Source organism: Rhyacophila brunnea, unplaced genomic scaffold (genome assembly GCF_057557595.1).
Source record: "Rhyacophila brunnea isolate RB1 unplaced genomic scaffold, BYU_Rbru_1.0 scaffold_2, whole genome shotgun sequence".
NCBI lineage: Eukaryota > Metazoa > Arthropoda > Insecta > Trichoptera > Rhyacophilidae > Rhyacophila > Rhyacophila brunnea.
Window position 1 is genome coordinate 58,656,666 of NW_028232859.1, and position 12,374 is coordinate 58,669,039.

At 35.2% G+C, this 12,374-nt stretch overlaps 1 protein-coding gene across 2 annotated transcripts in view; it reads left to right on the top strand.

Annotated features, from left to right (window-relative positions):
- The first annotated feature begins 6,974 nt into the window (after positions 1-6,974).
- The window catches only part of Gli (carboxyl ester lipase-like protein Gli), a 37,694-nt gene continuing 32,294 nt past the window's right edge, over positions 6,975-12,374 (top strand). Inside the window, exon 1 of one of the 2 annotated variants that reach the window (XM_085946978.1) lies at positions 6,975-7,763. In XM_085946978.1, coding sequence (XP_085803104.1) covers positions 7,488-7,763 — 276 coding nt within the window. In that variant the 5' untranslated portion in view covers positions 6,975-7,487. The remainder of the gene's footprint in view (positions 7,764-12,374) is intronic. The other variant, XM_085946979.1, reaches the window with a different exon arrangement.

Below are 12,374 nucleotides of genomic sequence, written 5' to 3' on the forward strand. Positions count from 1 at the left end.
AATATTATTATTAGGTAGATACGTAATTAAGATCTTAAATTTTAAAATACAATTCACGTTAATTATTATCTATTGATAAGTCAAGTCTAACTCACTTTTATAAGCTTCGAACTAAAATCTTTTAAAAAAGCTAACACATTAATTTTCTTCACATAATGTTTAAAATATAATTATAGGTACCTACTATATTTTTTAATTAAATAGATAACATGGGTTGTTTTTTATTAGTACTATTTAGAATGTTATCGTGAAACAAAATAGAATTTTGTTTTGATACATAAATGAATTCACTGCACTTTTGAATTTTGAAGTTACGATCGCATCGTAGTTTCCCGCGTTTTACACTGGAACGACACAACGACAACCTTCCAACGCGAGGTTTCTAACCCTAACTAAATGAAAATAAAATTCAAGATTTCAGAAACTCGAATGATGCCCTCGTGCGAGAACAAAATCACTTGTTTACCCCCAGCGCAGTATCATCTGACATCCTTGTCTCGCTCCTCGTAAAACGCAACTATCTCTTTTTAACACCTGCTACGAATAGGCAATGCTATTGGCTGTATAATAATGGTTACCAAACTTTGGCGTTTTGTCGTATCATACTGCCATCTGCTGAATAGAACACGAAGACAATAAAGATTCTGACTCAATTTAGCTTTTGATAAAATTTAAACGATGGCACATCCTTATTTCTAAATATTTTAATAAAAAATATTTTATTCTCAATATTTTTCGTAAATAATAAAATTATTATACACTTTAGAAACTACTTTACAAACTGCGCCCGTATTTGGTTTCGAAATTGATTTTGTTCTATCTATTCCTGTTCTATACTATGTAACGATTTTTACGATTTAATACATTTTCTTGTTATAGCCGCGATAATACTTACTGTCAACAGTAAATCCATGCACGTGTAACGGAGTATAAAAGCAAGTCAATGACATAAATAAGGAATAAAATAACATACTAGTAGAAGGAATAACATTTATTATGATTCATTCATTTGTCAGGTTGGTAATTTATATCTAATAATCTTACATTTTACTATACCTACCTACTAACCACAATATCCACGACATGTCTATTGGTGAACCATTTTCAGATAACGAGTAGAATTGTAGATAGGTAGATAGGTAGATTAATTTAATATACTCACATATTCGCCAGTTTAACTGGACACCAGATACTCCAACACCACACTTCAAGTCTAGTTCTTTCTATCTCAATCCGTTACAATCCACCTCTGATGAATAACTAGGTATATTTCACAAATTGGTAAGACAAGATACATTGAAAGTACACACAGCTTGCTGTTCGCGAACGAACATTGTATAAAAATTCTTAAAAAGTTGAATTAAAACTGTTTCTATAAAAGAAACAGAAATAATTTTCTGATACAAATGTCCTTTTTTGAAATGTTATGAATAGACTCAAAGTGTGAATTGGATCTGACAGATATGGTAGGTAATAAGTATGTAAGTATAAAATGTGCACCTAACTCATTTTCGGCAAAATTGCACTCAAGACTCTGAGGTAGGTCATCATCATCATCATCATTTATGGTACTACACCCCTTGGTGAGCCTTGGCCTCCTTCAAAAACTTCCTCTATCCTGGATGATCCAGCGCCGACACTCTCCAATTGTTTGCTCCGAGCATTTTTATTTTATAATTATGAATATATTTTATATAAAGATCAGTTTCCATAAGCACTTATATGAAAAAATATATAGTTTTATTTTTGTTTTTATGAATTTTATTCATTGGCGTAATTTCCCTCGTCCGTCGTCCTTTTATGTCAAATTTAATGTAAATCGTAGAAATGAAAAGAATAAGCACCTACTATATTATTATCTGTTTAAGTGAAGCCATTTTAGTGGTTTGATAATAAAATTATTGTATTATCATTTCCATTATTGCGGTATCCACTATCTAGCTAGAATCAAAATATTAGTCATTTAATTTTGTACACAAAAGAACGGACGGATGTATTAATCACAACAATTTTAGTAGATTTGTACCCATCTGTATTAGGTTTGGATATCATGTTTTTGCTAATAATACTTTATTGATTGAATCATTATTTTCATAGTAATTATTATAGTATAAAATAATCTAAATAAAATAATGAATAGGTACTTGCTTAGATAAAAAAAAACATTATTATAATACTGCCCAGAATCTTATTGGAAACTAATCGGTTTTCAGGTAGCAGTGACGTCCCGTGGGGGTAGGCAGATTGAGCGTCGCTTGGGGGCGGCAGATACTCGAAGGGCGGCAAATCGAGGAAAATCATTTGGTATTATATAGAAATAGCTACCTAAACTTAGTTATATTATAACCTGATCGTTGGGATGTTTCTTTCCGGATGCTTTTTTTTATTATTACCCAGTAGGTACTCGCAGCGATTTTAGTATGATGTCACGACGCTCCGCTTGTGATTTTTTTATTTTATTTTTGACTGCACGGCTTCGTATACAAATGCTAATAAACTTGGCGCCTAGACACATTATGAATAGTTTTATAAATGTAAAACACCACAAACGAATAATAAATCAGTCATAATAATATAATGTCATTTACTCAGATTAAAAAGTTCCTTTCATAACAGTGGTAGGTATACTGCGCAAAAGCCAATAATTATGTCGCGCCATAGTTATTAAAAGAAAATAATATATTATAATATCAACGTTGGTAACGAAACAAGGAGAATTTATCGTAGAGATTTATAGGTAGATACATACCGTATTTTTTCGCGAGATTTAAAAGTTGCCGGATGAACATATTTAAAATTATGTGGTTACACAATACAATTTATAATTGTGTAGCGATACTCAAAAACTCCATAATTCAAGTGTATGTATTAAAATATACAAAAAAAAAACACTAAATATACACATCAATTTTAACGCGTACACCATTTGGAAAATATTACTGTAGAGCGTCGTATTGCTTTTATCCTTAGCGATAGGTAGGGGGGGCGCCAAAGATCCTAACATGGGGCCCGCTTCAGGATGAGGGGGCCATGCTACATACAACACATTTCTTAGATATTAGAGTAATGAAAGGATGATAAAAAAAAATGGGGCGGCATTTTGACGCTGCCTAGGGGCGGCATTTTGTCTACGGACGTCACTGTCAGGTAGTTTACGGATAATTTATATTTTGGGCTTTCCAATACCTACCGCGCGCTACTTACAATAGATAATGTTCTAATGTGCCATTATTTTTTAATAAATTATCATTTATAGTTGAACGACAAAAATCGTCACGTGAGAATGCGTCATTAGTAGGAAACGAAATTATAACATTCAGTAAACCAATCACATGAAAGAAAATATTGTGATGACTGATGACTGTTGATTCACATGCAAACATATACAAAAATGAGAGAAGATTTAAGATGATATTGAGTTTTATTTTAGGCCAATGTTGTAAATTTAATTGCGGCGATACGCGGATTATCCAATACTTAATTACAATATTAATAATATATGGTACTTCACTTCAGTGTATGTAGGATGCCAACCACTCTCCTATTCATTCCATATAAATAAAAAGAGCAGTGGCGCACCCAGGGGGGGGGGGGGCGGCAGGGGCCCTGACACCTCCAAAACATAAAAATTATCAGAATGATTTTAAACATTGAAATTGAAAGCCAATAAACTATAGGTACCTTGGACTTAGACAAATAAAAACACGGCAAAAAAATTAGCCACCAGCACTCTTTTTAGAAAAAATTCTTAGATTTTAATTTCAAACACAAAAATTTCGAAACACGGATTTCGGGTTTTTTTAAAAACCCAATCCTTAATGGAACTCTCATCTCGGCAATCTCGGTGTCCACCTGAATTCCGGAGTGGTGTAGGTCATGGCTGGGGAGGGCTGACAGGGCTCTAGCCTGGGGGCCCGGGCTGTGGGGGGCCTGGCGTGTCGGGTTGACCAGATAAGTGTGATAAACACACATCATAAATTAGCTTTAATAGTAAAAAAAAAAGTAGTAAAAAGTACCCTTAATTCAAACTAAAACACTATTTGGAAAACGTTAATGTAGTGTTTCACACTGCCGTTAATCTTAGCGGTAGGTAGGGGGCCCGCCAAATATCCTAGCCTGAGGGCCCGTTTCAGGATGTGGGGGCCATGGTGTAGGTACACCGAGTGCAATAGACAAAAGACCGATAAACGAGAAATTAGGCTGTGTTGTGTTGAGTAGGTTTGTGTATAAGTTAAATGCACTAATACTTTTTTTGTCCTTTTTCAATTAATATTTTGGAGCCTCAATATTAAAAAACCAAAAATCGATGATAAACATTCGGCGAAAAGAACGACTACACCCACTTACTAGTCGGTGGTGGTGTAAATCAAAAGAACATTTTTTTCAGTGGAATTCGACATAAATATTGTAGCGCTCTAGACCAAGCGGGTAGCACGTCCGATAATATTTGAGTAATGTTTTAGCATACTAGGCGCACATGTCCATCATGGTCGCTGTTAGTCACTTCCAATCCGCCAGTCGCTGATGACACGCTCAACGGTTACCGCCGTTATGCCTCCAATTCAATAAAAACTAGGAGAAACTGTACAAATATACCGTCGTGTATTGTGAAAATATGTAAAAATAATTATATGAAGAAGAAAAAGAGGCTATGGGACTAATTTACATTCTCCTTCTTGGGCCCCCTCCAATATTAAATCCTGAGTGCGCCACTGTGTCAGAGTATCCGTCTCTGAAGATGTGGAAGTTTGTATTCGAGCCTGGAAAAATTGTGTGTTTTATCAACGTGTCTTTGATTCATCACACATCATTAGTCGAGGTCGATTAACTGCTGGAAAAGGCCTCCCCTTCAGCACTCGAAATAAAAAAGTTCACAAACCGGTGCTCTCGGAAATTTTCTGAAGATATTTACCAAGTTATCAAATTTTGAGTATATTTGATAATTTGATATAAATAAAAAGGATTTCAAGTTATACACATTTATATTTTTATAAAAATCGATGTTTTTTGAAAATAAATATAAAAAAATATTAAAACGACGAATTAGTTAAAAAATTGAAAACTTAGTGAACTAAAATTTAATAATAAATATGACCATAAAATATAATGTAACAATAAGATGTGACCCTGCAACAAATTCACATTTAATTACTTACATTTTTTTTTACAATTGTAAGTTTATCTTTGACTTAAAAAAAATCTTTTTAATGTTTTCAGATACATATTTATTAATCAATACAGTTGAAATTGTAAATTATCAAAAAAATCTCAAATTGCAAGCTTCGTATTTTTTCGCTAGGTACCTCTTTAAAGACGGCTCAGTAAAGGCTTCACCTTAATAATAATTATAGTTCGTCACGCTATAGTTTTGTGCTAACATCTAATTATTGCAAAAATATTATTATCTAACATAAAATTTTCTTCCTCTCCCACCCAATTATTAATGTCCAGTTAGTGCTAATGACTTTACAATGAACGTTGAACAACTTGTGTCATGAAAAACAAAACCATTTTCATTTTCCAATAAAGAAACATTGGCTATTTCATTATTAAATTTAAAAAAATGTCGGTACTAGGTACCTACCTACCCACGCTTTCATTCAAAACTTGGATGGAAAGTTTCATGTTGCCATACGCAAACAAAACTTTTACCACATTTGTCGTAGTAAAGTTATTGTTATTTATTATTAATTACCCATGTATCAAAATAAATCAAATTTTAATATGGCATACGGATAATTCAACTTTTCAGTTGCATAGCTGTTAACCCATATTTTTTTTAATCGCTCAGATCTTCGGTTTCGCTGTATCATAGTAAAAGAGCAAAGAGCTATTTTAGCTAATTTAAAACCTTTATAAGTAATAAAATAATAATTTTGTACTTATCATGCAACTACTAGGATTTTGGTTATTGATGAATCTGAACATATCTTATCAGGCTTGCACACAGAAAAATAGAATGGGGGTCAATTTAGAAAAAAAATATACCTACATAATAATTGTTAAAAAATAATACTATCGACCGAGGGTACTTGATGGAATTTGAATTTAATTTCTAATTATTGATTTGAGTTTCGCTTTTCAGCATCTTCAGCATCTTCAGGCACTATGCGCACTCACCAATGGCTAACTTTACAATGACAACGAATACAGTTAATTAATGCAGGTAGTCAATTAATGTAGTTATTTAATATATGAATTTAATACAATCAAAAGAGGTAAAAAAACCTTAATATTTAAATAAAGGATGAGGTATATATTTTTTCATATTTTGAAAACTTACCTATTTTGTAAAAATCCATAGTAGATAACTAATGTACTATTAATACCTTTAATAGGTAAGCCATTAAATTTTGTGGCGAGGGGGGGGGGCATCAGAGGTAATGTGGCGTCACAAAGTAAACCAAAATTTTAAGAGGATTTAAGGATAACTATATTGTTTTTCTGTTTTTCAACGTTTAGGAGGGTGACAAAAATGTGACATAATATAGACAAAAAGGTTATGTGACGAAATATGACGATGGGGGCGGGGGGGGGTAGTTAGAAACAGCCAAAATCGTGTGACGTCATATTATGTCGATGAGAAATGTAATTAAATACACCTTCCCACTGAGTAAAAAAATAAACAATGTTAAGGTATATTCCATATTGGTTAGCTGAAAGCATAAACCCGAAAGGTCCGGACCTGAAACCTCCCCCCCTCGTGTGCGCGCCTGAATATCTTATACAAATTCTTATTTATTTTATATTGGGTAGGTATAATATATTGCTCTATAAGCAGCAAAGTAAATACTCGGCTTATATGTTTATTAAAGGCACGGTACGAGACGGTATAATTTTCCTTTTATCGTGTACGGAAGAAATAAATATGAAAATATGTTATATATGAAAAAATCTTAAAACATGGAAATTTTATAGCTTGGTAACCCTAATAATACTTAAATGCATTTTTTCCAATAGATGGCGCTTGATCCGTTGTCCAACGGAAAGACATTGGTCACCAAGCAACAGAATCAGTCTTTTGTTGATAGAAGTTTTCGTACCTACTTGCACGATCGACTGAGGGGCGTTGTCGTACCGTAGAAGATAAACATATTTAACAAGTTTTCCTCTGTTTTCAATGAGTTGTGATAAAATATAGTGCAAATAAAACCTACATTGTGATCGCCACGAACGTGATGTGGCAACGATTTAGCTACCTGTTAAAATTATCGTTGCATTCCATTTGATGGTTACGCGTGCCTTGTTTAGTCATAAAGGTGTATTCTAGTTTCTAAGAAGTATCTAAGTTGTCTTAGACGCAATAAAAGTGAGTGTTTATTCTCACTTTTGTTATGTTAACTCCTACATAATGTTTGGTTATGTTTCAAAGTTTCTGTCGTGGACTTTAAAATCAGTTGTACCTGTGCACAGGTAAACTATGCGACGTCCGTAGTGGCGAGTTTTTTGGACAGGTCCCGCCCGCAGTGTTTTGTTTTGACAGAATAATGGCTGCCTCAGTCGCATTGTTATGTTTGTGTTTCCTGTGTGGTGTTTTCTCGCAATCGAACCCTGGTTCTAGTAACAGAGAGATTGTGATAAACGGAATATATGTGCCCCCGAATCCAGGTGACAGTGATTATCAGACATACGTTTACAAAGACAGAAGATATGGACCAAATCTGCCACCCCCAGGAACTCAATACGTTCCACGGAATAATCCTCATGGAAGGTTTCCCTACAATGAAAATGTGCCGTTGGACGACCGGTTTCGATTCAATCAGGTGAGAAACAGTAAACAGTCTCAATACATTTTTTGGTCTTTTTTTAATAAACAACGGTAAAGTGTAGGTATTCAAAAATCAGTAGCGATCTAGATTAAGATAACAGGTTAATAATATTCCCATAAGAAGTAAAGTAGAACTCCGTTATTAGCTATTCAAAGAATGATCATAACATTCATAACTAATATTGTGTATTGAATAAGTAGGTCCATAATATACCTAGGCGTATTTAATACATAGGTATTGCATATTATACGATCTTCTTTATCGGCTCTACATCCCAGAGACGACTTTAGCTTCTTCCACACAGGTGTTCATTGGCTCTTGACCATCGTCAATAGTCAATCCATCTTTTTCGTGATCTATCTTGTGGCGGAGAAATACAGGAGGTAAACCACATCCTCTGGGAATGTCCTAAAATGTGTACGGAAAGGGAAGAGCTGATCAAGTCGGTTCAACCAGCTGTTAGGCCTATAGAATCGTCCGACTTGGTCGTCACAAAGGCCAATTTTATTGCATTTGGAAAATTTGCGGCGTCATACTGCCAACGTGAAGATCTCTTCATTAAGAATGTTCGGCAGTTTTGTATTAGCTTTAATTTGTTATTTACTACATTTTTTAATATTGCCTCTACGTGCTCATCTCTCCCTTGAGGGGTGGTACCTTAACTTAAAGTCATGTAAATTCAGTCAAAGCACATTTGAGTGCATGGCGACCTAAGTCTTGGGTAACTGCTCCATTGAAAATCGTCACTGCTCTCAAAAATTGCAGTGTTTATAAGCGTTCCTTCGTGTACCGCTTCTATACAGCGCATGACCTGTCCCCCACGGGACCTCACTGCATTTTCTCAATATGTCCTTAAGGTCATATAGGTACTATGTAATATTTATGGAAATTACCGGTTACGCCTCATGGCATCCCAGAATAAAATAATTATCTAAAGTTAGAAGCGCCTTAATTAACGGAGAGCATTTCTTGATGATCTCGTTGACAAAATCCTACATTACGACGTCATCAGATGCGTTTCATATCCTGGCAGGAGTGCTACCCTTTGACGTGCACATCCAACTACGAGGATCGATCACCCCTCTTTTGAGGGCGGGATCAACTGTACCATCCAGGGTTACATTACAACTGACGCCTCTCACAATATCTGTGGATGACTCTTACAGGCAGACGGTGAGCACGTTCGTCTACTAGATAGCACTCTGGCATGGCAGTCAAGATGGTTGGCATCCACCAAGGGGCGATAAACGTATCTGTTTTTTCCAAATGTGTCCTGCAGGCTTCAGATGAGACAAATGACACAAACGAACTGGTTAAGCTGTTTCCTGGCCAACCACGGTGACTTTGATGTTTGATAAAACCTGGGTTGGAATGCACATGCGGGCACGGCTATCATACGCTGAACACATTCACGAACACAGTTCTGGCCACACCGACTTATCAACTAAGGCCAACTTTGAGGCATTTGAAAAGTTTACTGAGGCCGTATGGAGGATAGAATAATTCCGATCCCTCTTTAGATTCATCTCTTACAACTCCAGACTGAACTCCTGCTCTGGGAAAGTTTCAGTACACGGGTACAGATGATAATTAATGTCACTAATGACCAAAGATAGATGACGGCAGAGCAAGTTAAAATTCTTTATTATTTTCTAAATTTTTCTTTATGCACGACGGTGCATGGTTATTATTATTAGAGTTATTACATCAGTACCGTGCGGTTTTGTCTTGGACAGGGAAGTGTGGTATACTAAAATAATTTTATTAATACACGTTTATAGCGTTATGGAAGGCGTTCGTGCACAAATCGCGGCCACATATTATTATACATGGCATGTGGGTGGGATGGGGTGACTCAAAGCATATCCCTTAGGGCAACTCTGACATATTGTCCTGGCAACACTGGCCGCTATTGTTACATCTTTATTTACGTGTAGGTATAACATAGAAATACTACGATTAAACAATTATATTTTTTTAAGAAAATTTTATAATCGATACCCTTATAAAATCAAGATATCCCACATGAATGGTCTAACTAAATTATAAATAAAGAGAAAGCGGCATGAGCCAAAATAATCTGAAATGATTATTTATTGAAACTACATTAATTTAAATGGTATAGATCCATAAATGTGTAATTTATATTAAATAGATACGTCATCCTCCTTATCGGACTTGTCATTCTTATCAGATAAAAATGAGATAGGTTACGCAATCTAGGTAGATAGATATAAAAGTACAGATAATATTAATAATGTGACTTACCTGTAGTATATTTACCTGTTTATTAATTGATATTTGGCAATGCAAATCATGGGTTTATAGGAAAAAATAAGAACTGGCTATATAAGTATTTTTTATACCATGTCCGATCCTAATAAGATCAGGGTGGAGGTTTGTATTAACAGGCTTTTGTTTTTACGAGAAAATGATGTTAGCCACTTGTTCAACCAATTGAACCAATTGTTCAAACCATGCTCGTACTCACTCATCAGTCATCAGTGTCATCACTCATGACTGTCATTTTAAATAGTAATTGGATAGGGAGGAGATATTTACATTGTTATTTTTATTAGGTCCGTTGGCAAGTAGTTTTAAGTGGTAAGTAATTTTTATATAAATATGTTCAATGACGACGTGTGAATCTTAGGATCACTAGTAATTAATGGTGGATAAGTTATTTATGGGTCTAGGGCGATTTGGCACCGCGAACTGGCCTCCGCCGATTGGCCTCCGGTAATTGGCCGCCGGTACAATCGGACGCCGGCCCAATTGGACGTCGACCCAATTCGACGCCGACCCAATTGGCCTCCGGGAGGATTGGACGCCGCACAGTTGAATTAAATGCGCAAAGGAATAGACGTACGTTACGATTTGTTGGAGTAAATAAGCAAGTCAGTTTAATATGCTTCTATCTTCTCAGTAGTTGTACCTTATACATTTCGCGCTTGACACATTTTTAATATAGATTGAGAATAAGATTATGCTTTATGTTTATTAAAAGAAAATAATTCTTCCCTCGTTAAAACTTAAAGATGTGCATAATCAATTAATTTATTGTCTATACATGGGTATTTATTTATATTTACAACAAGTATTAAAAATAATGTTAGATGTAAGAATTAGAAAAAGCAAGGGATTGCGTCCGGCACCCAGTACCTAAGTAGTTTATTAATCAAACTACTGAAACATTTATACTTAGCAGATAACATACGAGGGTGGGTCAATAAGTCCTTAGAAAAGCCGACAGGTGGCGCGACTAGTACTGTAGGCGGTTTGTTTTCATGCAGCGGCACTACCGATTCAGTATGCTGCGAAGTTTCAATCAGATTGGTCGGGTTGTTGTTTTTTATTTTCGTACATTTAAAAAAAAAATTTGCTTGTTTACAAAAATGGAGAAAATTGAGTTTAGAGCTGTTATTAAACATTTTAATATAAAAGGGTTAACAGCAAAGGAAATAAAAAATGAGTTGGATTTAGTTCACGGCATATCTGCTCCTTCACTTGCAACTATTTATAACTGGTTAAATGAATTTAAACGTGGTCGTACATCAACAAAGGATGAACCACGCTCAGGACGTCTTGTAGAGGTGACTACACCAGAAATGATCAATAAAATCCACGATATGGTGTTAAGTGACCGAAGATTAAAGTTGAGTGAGATAATTGAGGTTACAGGGATCTCAAAAGGTAGCGTCATTTCTATTTTACATGACAAATTGGGCATGAAAAAAGTTTCTGCAAGATGGGTGCCGCGTTTGCTCACAGTCGACAATAAACGCAGCCTCGTGGCCTCTAAAGCCCTGTTGTCGCTCATGCAACGCAATCCGGATGAATTTTTTCGTCGCTTTGTGACTGTAGATGAAACATGGATACACCACTATACTCCCGAGACGAAAGAACAGTCAAAGCAGTGGATTGCGAAAGGCGAACCATGTCCAAAGAAGGCGAAAACCGTAAAATCAGCTGGTAAGGTTATGGCTACTGTATTTTGGGATGCACGTGGAATTATTTTCGTTGACTATTTGGAAAAAGGAAAAACAATAACAGGGGATTATTATGCATCTTTATTGGACCAGCTAAAAAACGAAATTGAAGAAAAACGGCCTCATTTATACAGGAAAAAAATCCTCTTTCATCAGGACAATGCCCGTGTTCACACATGTTTACGATCAATGGCTAAAATTGAAGAATTGAAGTTCGAATTGGTCGACCACCCACCGTATTCGCCAGATTTAGCCCCCAGTGACTTTTTCCTTTTCCCAAACTTAAAAAAATGGCTAAGTGGACAACGTTTTTTTTCAAATGAAGAAGTCATCGATCGGACAAATGCTTATTTTGAGGACCTTCCGAAAACTTATTTTTCTGACGGTTTAAAAAAAATTGAAAAACGTCTAACCAAGTGTATTGAGCTCCAAGGAGATTATGTTGAGAAATAAAAAAAATGCAAAAATAAAAACTGTTTTAATGCTTTTTTCTAAGGAATTATTGACCCACCCTCGTACCTAATATTTTGTTTGTAATTTCATACTATCTTAAAATACGCATTTATGCATAATAATATACATGTTTAAGCTTTATTATAATATTAAGTCGATAAAA